This window comes from Corvus brachyrhynchos, unplaced genomic scaffold (genome assembly GCF_000691975.1).
Source record: "Corvus brachyrhynchos isolate BGI_N302 unplaced genomic scaffold, ASM69197v1 scaffold783, whole genome shotgun sequence".
Lineage (NCBI taxonomy): Eukaryota > Metazoa > Chordata > Aves > Passeriformes > Corvidae > Corvus > Corvus brachyrhynchos.
In genome coordinates, this window is record NW_008236979.1 from 335240 (window position 1) to 344569 (window position 9330).

A 9330-nucleotide genomic window follows, 5' to 3' on the forward strand; every position below is an offset into this window, starting at 1 on the left:
CAGGAATGTCCCCAGGAAAATGAGGTGCCTGCTGATACTGTTTTTACTGATAGTGTTTACTCTAGAATGACTGATCTTTCTGAGCATAGCTTTATCATTTAGGTACGGATTATGGTTTTAAGGTGTATGGACTGTCAGAGGAAATGAAAAGGGTTCCATGGAGATTAAAGTCTGTTTTCCTCATGACTTTTTTGTAGTTCCGGGATTATTGCGTCATTTGCTTGCGGTGGGAGTGGCCCGGATCTCCCAGACCTTTGGAAAAGTGCAATTTAGAAGCGTCATTTTTTGAAGGACACTTCCTCAAAGTCCTGTTTGAAAGAATGGGCAGGATTCTTGATCAGGTAAGAAAAAACAAGTTAAGAATTCCATTTCTGATACTTTTATCACTTGTAAAGAGCTATCTCCATCAGGTCCTGGGGATTCCCATCACTTTCTAGTATAGTGTCATATTATTGTGCAATGTCCCATTTCCTGGTCATAAGCAGGACAAGAGCCACTTGCACAAATAAATGCACTGGGAATATGTGCAGGAAGCCAGGAGTAGCCTCTAGGTCAGCTCTGTGAGTGTTCCTGGGAACATTCTGATATGAATCTGTGATATCAGAAGGCTTTGCAGAGGTGGTAGCTCTCACTAACCTCGTTTCTGACAGAAGATAGTTCAGGCACACAAGTGAAGTAACTGGTTTCAAATACCTCTCTGATATTACAAATTTCTGTAGAACTGACTGTACCCTAAGAATTTTTTTTTAATTTCCTGAACTGTAAAATTTTCTGGGTTTAATCTTTTTAGCTACAGCGAATTTTTTTAGGATTTATCTGATATGGGGCCATTTTACTGAGTCTGCTGACATATGGACAGAAATAAAAGCTCTGTGTGAAGAAGCAGCTTTCTTTAATGCTCTCAATTAGTTGGAATCACAACAGCTATCTGTCTGAACAATGCAGCACGTGTTACTCCTTTGTTTCCTTCTCCTCTTGTGAACACCAGATAATGCTCATGCCTTCAAAGCTTCCTAATGAATTGGCTGACTCAAACAGCTCTAAAGACCTTCTCCTACAGTGCAGCTAGGTAGGCAGTGAATGGATTTATGGAAGGAATTTTTGTCTCTCTGCAGAGTAGCTCTGCTATAATAACTCAAAATGTAGTGATCTCTTTTACCTGTAACGTCTGTGGTCCAGGGGCTGAAAGCTTCATTTGTTAGGAGATTGGGATGAATCTATTGCTGGAGTGCCAAGTACAGAAATAACTTCCACTGACTGGAAGAAATAAGTGCTTTCATTTCAGAAGATTTATGAGGCAACTTTGCAATGCAACAGTGTGTGGTAACAAATTCAAGAATAAGATACCTAAATATTACTTATGTGTACACATGTAGTCAGTGGAAATTTAGTCAGAGCAGTCCCAGTAGTCCCTGGGGCTCCTAGGCTGACAGGCAAGCAGGTGTCTCTTTTAGTGCAGAGTGAATTACCAGCTCTGTTTCCTGGACTGTGTGAAAGCCTGACTCAGGTGCCTGAGCTCAGGTATTTGTTGCCATTTTTGCGATGCCCAGGATATTCCCAGAAGTTTGTGTTTCCAACACAGATCTTGCAGAATCCACCCTCTGTGGAACCATCAAGAGACCAGCAGATGCTTGGGAGCATCTGAGATGGCAGGAGATGTTTGTGTGTGGGCAGGTGTATCAAGTGTCAGATCTCTGTTGAGTCACCTAATGAGAGCTTAGACATATAGACATGGCTAAATATGTCTGTCTTAATCTGAGGCTGAATTAATCCAAATCTTCCAGACCTGAAAAGGGGAAGATTCTGTTCCCTAATTCTTCAGTGGGATGCTAACTTGAGAGCATAAAGATGAGAATTTGAGGTCATTAAATCCTCCTCTTTTAGGTGTGATTATGCCAGTGAGAGTGTTACTGCCAATATGCAGTTGGAGGTTGAATGAGGGTCCTGTAATCCACTTAGATCAACAAGAGGTGTACCAAAGGAATGTCTGTCCCTGTGTTGTCAACCTAGTCTGTTCTGCCGCTGAAGAAATGGAAGGAAATTCTACTCGTTTGCAAATTCTGAGCTGAAGAATTAAAATGTCAGCTTGTTTTCACTAAAAGACGAGAAAATCAAAGATGGAAAAAAGTTTTGGAACATAAAGAAGCCATGGTGAAAATGCTTGCTTTTATGGAAATAAGTTTCTTACTAGAATGAGCAAATCTTTTAAACTAGGCACTATTTTTTTCCGAGAAGATCAGGTACTATTTTTTTCCTTATGACAGATAAGCATTTTCCAGCATCTGACAGTGTTGCCTCTCCCATTTAGTTAATTTGGGGAAGGGAGGTAGACAAGAAGCTCAGAATTTCCTGGTGCTTTCCCACTCCAGGACTGGTCTGTAGGTTGCTGCCACAAGATGGCCAAGCCTTCTGCAACGGTTCTTTCCCAGAAAAAAATAAAGGAGAAGAGAAATAACGTGTTAGCTGTAAACATGGATTTGTCTCTGGCAATTTCCTGAGCTCGTACACTTTACAGTTTCCCAGGAGAAGCAAGCAGATGTTTAATCTAGGCTGATTCCATGTTATTTCTTTAGCTGAAGAAATGTTTTACGGGAAGAGGACTTACCCTGCAATAAACAAGTGTGCAAAAGCTTCAAGTGGTTGTAGCAGCGATGCAGATAATAACATCTAATGCCCAACTGCGATATTCACAGCACTGCTGCTGTGAAAAGCAGAGGTTGGGCCTGTCTTCTAATATAACATTTTTATCTTTATTTATTCATAACCCTGTGTATAAGGTTCTAGTAGTTAAATAAAGATGAGGTGGATGAAAAGAAGCCAGCATGAAAATAACTAAGCACTGTTTCCCTCCTTTTGCAGCCCTATGATGTAAATTTGCAAGTTACGTCAGTGTTATCCAAACTGTCCCTGTTTCCCCATCCTCATATACATGAATACCTTTTGGATCCTTACGTCAACCTCGCCTCTGGCTGCAAATCTCTCTTCTCTGTGATTGTCAGGGTGAGTAAACACACCATTACTAATTACACATGGCTGTACAGCAGTAATACATTTAATAACTTTGTAGTTAGTGGTAGTAGTTGCTGGGTAGTTTAAGTTGGTAAATGTTTGTCATTGAAAGCATTGAAAGTCCTGATTTTGAATCAAGATTGGGCCTAGATGGTATCTCTGCTCATGCTCTTTTTTTTTTTCTAATGAGGGCTGTTCCTGACAATTAAGTTCTGGATTTATCAAAAGTCCCCTTCCTCTCCAGTTCCATCTCTTCCTGCCAGACCTGCATGCTAGAAGTGCTGGCTGGGTGCCTGTCACACTGCAGTGTCCTCAGTCAGAATCCCTCGCTTTCCCCACGCACCGGCTGTTACTAAGCTGGTCAGGAGCCTGTTAATGATGCTTGCCCAACAGTAACAGAGGGCTTGGCTCCCTTTCTCCCGGCAGCCCTCCCTGTTCTAAAATACAGTCTTCACTATCTCCCCACGTGCTTTCCCCAGGCCCAGGAATTCACTAGTCAATTGCCTGTGTCAGCATTTAATAAGACAAATTAATCACTGACATAATTAAAGTAATTTGTGACAAGAGCAAGTAAGGCTTTTGTATTTCTTTACTTTCTGCACCTCCTCACCCTCTTTTTGGGCAGAGCAGCCTCTCTGCAGGTTGTTCTTTGAGCCTGCAAGGATGCTGAAGTGGGTCTGTCCCTGGGCACTGAAGCTGCCAACTGCACCTTGCTGCCAGGCGCTCTGCACAGGTGTTAACTTTGTGTGTTGATGGCCTGGGCTTTACAGGTCGTCGGGGACCTCATGGTTAGAATCCAACGCATCCCAGATTTCACTCCCAAACTTCTGCTGGTCAGAAAACGCCTGCTGGGCTTGGAGCCGGAAGGGCCCATGTGAGTAAACGCATTGCACGTTCTCCAGGACGCGTGGCTGGGTTTGTGTGTGCCAGTCCTGATTGCCTGCATTTTTCTTCCTGTCCCAGTATTGACCACATGACGTTACTAGAGGGCGTGATTGTGCTGGAGGAGTTCTGCAAGGAGCTGGCGGCGATCGCCTTTGTGAAGTACCACGCCTCAGCCACGCCCTGAGCAGCCCCGGGCCGAGCCACCCCCGGCTCCAGGCTGGCCTCGGCCAGAGGACCACTGATAACACCCAGAGAGAAGGTGGTGCCTCCTGGCAAAGTGGCAGGGGATGTTTGGAAGTTCCTTTCACCAGATGTCGAGATTGCAAATGGAGTTGGAATATGAGCGAAGGCATTTGGGGAGAAACCAATACACAGCATTCCTAGCCACTGTGTGAAGAGCTGCAAAAGCTGCATGAGGAACCACAGACATCAGACCTTGGTTATTCTGATGACAATGTTTAGAGAGTTTGGGCTCTTGTATGTCCTGGGGCTCACATGCACCAATTTGCTCTTCCTGACCATACTACTTTTTAAAAAGCAAATTAATTTTATAACATTTTTATGTCTTAATTCTTTTTCTTTTCAGTTGGATATATGAAAGAAAAACACACCTATAGTTGCAATGTGTGGTACTAAAAATGAAGAATCCACCAATGCATATACAACAGAATATGTCAATGAGGATCATTTGCTTTTGGTAGATCTTAAGTACAACTCTGAGCTTGATTCCTCAGTGGATTACTCCAAGAGATATATTAGTCTAAAATCAATACTAAAGAAATCAATCCTGATTCGGCATCACATCCATAACAAATACATCTGAAGTGTACATGTCTGTAGCATGTTTGTCTCTGTCATTCCAAGTGATTGATCTCCAGGTCATCTGTGTAACTAGATTTGCTTTAGCTTTTTACGTGGCAACTCCCGTTGTTTGACTCATGTCACCTTTACGTTATGGGTTAATTATAGGTCATCAGTAGTTGTTGCTGAAACAGTATTTTTAATTTCTTTTGAATTGGTGTTAGTCTGAATTGTTTTAAGAATCTTTTGTGCCTTGAAAATCGGCAGCATTAACATTCTGTTATTTTGAGAGAGATTTTTATTGCTTATCTAACCATCACAGTGATGTCAACTCAGTTAAAGTATTGATAACTTATATAGGACCAAAACTCACACCTGCTTTTCACAGTGCTGGGATGCAGGAACCCCTTTCAGTGACTCCTTTTCCATGTGAATGCCATCAGCCAGGGCAGGTGTTGGCATTGCAGGCAGAGCGACTGCAGAGTGCCTTGCTTCTGCCCTGCAGAGGATCCTCACTGCCAGCACCCTGTGCACTGGCAGGTGGCTGTGCTGGACCTTGCAGTCACACCCAGTGACCTGTCCTGCTCTCCATGCTCATGGGTAGCACCTCTTTCCCCTCCTTTGAACAAGGCAAGGTAGAGCTCAGCTCCTTCAGTTTACATTGTCTTTCCTCGTTTGTCTTTCCTGCCCCCCTGTTTGCACAGCTAATGCCCATTTCAGATGTCATTGCTAACATACAAACATGGACTAATTTATTCAGTCACTAGAATTTTTCTGGATTTACATGACTGTACCTCGAATCAGATTCTGCTCTCTATTCATGCCTTTGAGGTCTTGTTTTTTAATATTTATGGAAGCTGGATGTTAAGAGGCCTTCTAAGTTAGCAGGTTAATTAGACCAATGTCACAGTTAATGGGCTAAATTTATTCTTGTCACCAGTGAAGAGCATCCTGCTGTAAAAGCTTCCAGTACAGGTTCATCTGGAGAAAGCAGTTCTGGAACTGGGGAAACATTTTGGCAGGTAAAACCTGTATTCAGTCGCTCCCTGTACTGGGACACTTTTTACAAAAGTGTTGCATTTCTCTGGCAAACAGAAGCACGTTTTACTTCTTCACCTGTTTGAGGGTTTTTTTCTGAATTTAGCTCCAAAGTGTTTTCAGGTCCAAGTAGCGTAGTAGGATAAAGTTTGAAAAAAATACACATAGTTCATCTTTCTTCTTTAGAAACATACCTGGAATGTAGCAAGTCATTTTTAGTGACCTGTATTGCAGACTGTCCACGTTAGAAGCTTCCTTAATACCTGACACACCGTTTAGAGCATGTTGATGTCTATGCAGAGTGATGTTCAATACATACATTTATTATTTATAAGGTCCCAATTCAGCAAAACAGTTAAACATAAGCTTAATTTCAAGTATTTTTCCTTAAATCACAATCTTCTACATAAACAAAGTTAAGCTGTTGAGCAGAAATGCTGATGCTTTACTGACTTTGGGTCTTTGTTGGTTTTGCTTGAGCTTAATTACTTTTTCCTCAAATTGTCTATTTTATTTATTTTTTTTAAAGCATATGCTCCAGAATATTTTTAATGTCCCAATTTCAGTGGAAACTGGAAGTGATAATACTACTATAAATGAAAGTGAGAGAAATGTTAAACAAAACTTGCAAGAGCATTCCAAGTAATTTAAGAATTGATAAAGCCATTCAAGAGTTGCCTGATCTCCAAGGAAAGCATTAGCATCACCTCCTTTGTTTTGCTGTTTTCACTGATACCTGAGCTCATTACACTGAAAGGCTGCAGCCTCTGTGCTGTTTTAATGCAAAACACTGCAGAGCTGCAAACACAGCTCCTTAAGCTTGTCCATGAGAAAAATAAGTAGATAGAACTATAATCACTCTTAAATTCAGGCAATGATTGTTCAGTCTCCAGTGACATTGGTGATGTTCTTGCAAACCAGATGTTATTTAGTTGATGAATTTAGAAGACGTGGATCCATCCTCACACAAGTGAAGCAATCCTTAAAGTTGCTTTAGCCTAAACTGCTTTTGTGAGTGCTGCCTACAAACCCTTAATGACCATACCTGATGACAATGACCTTTATTTTTGTAAAAGTGATTTAATCTTTCTTAAGAGATGGAACTCATTGAATTATTTTTTGTGGTGATATTTTTCATGCACTTTTTTTTTTTTTTTTATTAATGATTAGAAGTTAGTTCAGGTCCATGTTTTCACCTTTTGATCTATGCATGTCATTGAGGAGCCCCTTTTGTTTCTGTGTGCGTGTGTTTGTATGTGGTTATTTATTACCCAGGAGGGACACCTGAGAAAATACATGGCCTGAAGAGTTCATGGCTTAACAGATCCTCCAGATGTCAGAAGGAAAAGGCAAGGGCTCATCACCTTAGAGAATGGGGCCGCTGGGATTAGACTGAAATACTTGAGATGGGATACTAGAAAAATTTTTATTTCAAAAAGCAGATCCAAACCACATTTTAATCTTGATGCACATGTGTGTAAATAGAAGCATTTTTTTACGTTTTTTTTCATTTAGAGTATGTATTTGATTTAGACTGATTTAGAAAATTTTGTAATAAGCCATGTGCTAGCTCTGGTAGAACAAGTTTGTCCTTAGTTTCTCATATGACTGTAATATTCCTGGTATTCAGATCCTGTCTGTGCCATGTTCTTACTATATATTTGTCTGTGCAATATAAAAGCTGTGATTTGATGCACAGCTTGAGTCTGGTTGTACATCACCTATGTATATATATACATATATATATATATAAAAAAGGACCAGAATCCCGAGCTTGCTTACACTATGATTAGTGTAAAGATTGCCACACTTTATTTTACAGGGCACAAGTAATCATGGAATGGCTTTGTAAATGCATGGTAATTTCTACCATAACCTGCTGTGCAGTCTCACAGGTGACATTTTATTAGTGCTCTTTGTCTTGCTAGGAAAAATACTAACTCAAAGTACTTGGTAAGATTGAAGGGTCCTGGAGTAGACCTGGGGCTATATGGAAAATCCATATCTGATATTGCATATCGTACAGGGTTTTCAAACCATGTCCTCAATGCTTTCTGTGCCCTGTAAAATAGTGTAATTATATAAAATATATACTCCTTGTTTTGCCTCCTGCCTTGTTTACATTAAACAGAGGATATTCAGTAAAAATTTTCTATTAAACTTTGTGTAGGTCACTTACTAACAGTGTTGCCAAGGTTTCACAGATGTGGGAATTTCCAATGAGGAATTGTTGAAACAGCTACATTACCAGACATACAATACTAAGTTTTATGAAGGAGGTTGTGATAAAACTCAACTTTTTGTGCTAAAAAATGCATGGAGGATTAAAAGGGATATTCTCAAAATAAATTAATTTCAGTGAAGCGACTGCTTCTATTATTACAGAATCCGTAATAATTTTTGTATGGGTGACCTTGAGACAGAAAATGTTCTAACATTTTACATCGTGCCTTTGATCCTGAAGTCCTCATTTATTTTGAGTCTGTCACTACAGCATCTTCTGGGATAAACATGCTTCCTGTACTGTGCTGTGCAGGGCTTGGAGTGAATCAGCCTGCTCTTGCCCAGGAAAATGGGAAGCCTAGGGAAATGGGCAGGATGGAGCCATCCTGGGCACAGATCTGCTCTTTCCTGGGAGTCCTGATACCTTTCCAGAAAGGCTGCAGCTGGTCAAGGTCTTGGTTTTTTATTGCATTTGAGTGCAGTGTATCAGTCACAACATTGGTTTGTTGGAGACAAATGTCATAGGGGTGACTGAGCATCATTTCTTCCTTCAGGGCCTTTGAGGAAGGCTTTTATAAACAGGAGTTTATATATGTTTTTATATACTTTTAAATTGTGTATATTGTGTGTTTTTTCTACTTTTGGTTTCCTTCTAGTTTTCATGAGCCTTTTAAAAATCCTTTTTTGCTCTGTAGGATCCCCACTGAGGGCTGCACTTGGATGTTAAGCTGTTCCTCTTCGGCATTTAACATCTGCAAGTGCTCTTACATCTTTAACAGGAACGGTGCTACAGCAAGATGATGCACTTGACAGCTTTCGTTATAGCTCTCTGCATCTTTCTCCCATCCTCTTGGGTCTCAGAGATTGTCATCTCCCAACCCAGATCATTTATCTGCTGTGTCTGCATGAGGCATTCAGAGATTTAGGGAGACTTTGCTTTCTCAAGCAGTGAGGAAGTTGTATCAAAATGGAACGTTTTGCATCTTCTTGTATTTTTCTCTGATATTCTTGAAATGACTGAGTTACTGAAGCATGGTTATCTTACGGCACTTAAATTCTCATACAATATTTTGGGGGTCTGTGTCCTGTTGGGGAAAAAAAAAGAGTGCTATCAGTGTGTGGTCTCTAGTTCATATTCATTAACTCATTGTACAGATTCTCAGTGTAGATACAAGTAGCACAGGATCTACTGACTTTGTTAACCTTTAAATATCAGCAGAACTGGTGCTGTCGAAGCCTCAAGGATTTTGCTGGCTTGGTATGTGATCCATTTGGATTAAAGTGGATTATTGCTCAGTGAAGTGACTCTGTCCCAGGTTGTATGAGCCCTTTCAGCCTAAACTGTGTTCCTGGTGCATCCTTTATCAGCCGAGG

The 9330-nt window shown here is 40.7% G+C and overlaps 1 protein-coding gene across 2 annotated transcripts in view; it reads left to right on the top strand.

Moving 5' to 3' along the window:
* FAM160B1 (family with sequence similarity 160 member B1) overlaps positions 1-9257 on the top strand; it is a 34609-nt gene extending 25352 nt beyond the window's left edge. For both annotated transcript variants that reach the window (XM_017728611.1, XM_017728612.1), the window contains 4 exons: positions 198-341; positions 2860-3000; positions 3780-3883; positions 3973-9257. In XM_017728611.1, the coding sequence (XP_017584100.1) occupies positions 198-341; positions 2860-3000; positions 3780-3883; positions 3973-4078 (495 nt within the window). In that variant the 3' untranslated portion in view covers positions 4079-9257. The remainder of the gene's footprint in view (positions 1-197; positions 342-2859; positions 3001-3779; positions 3884-3972) is intronic.
* Positions 9258-9330: the final 73 nt, after the last annotated feature.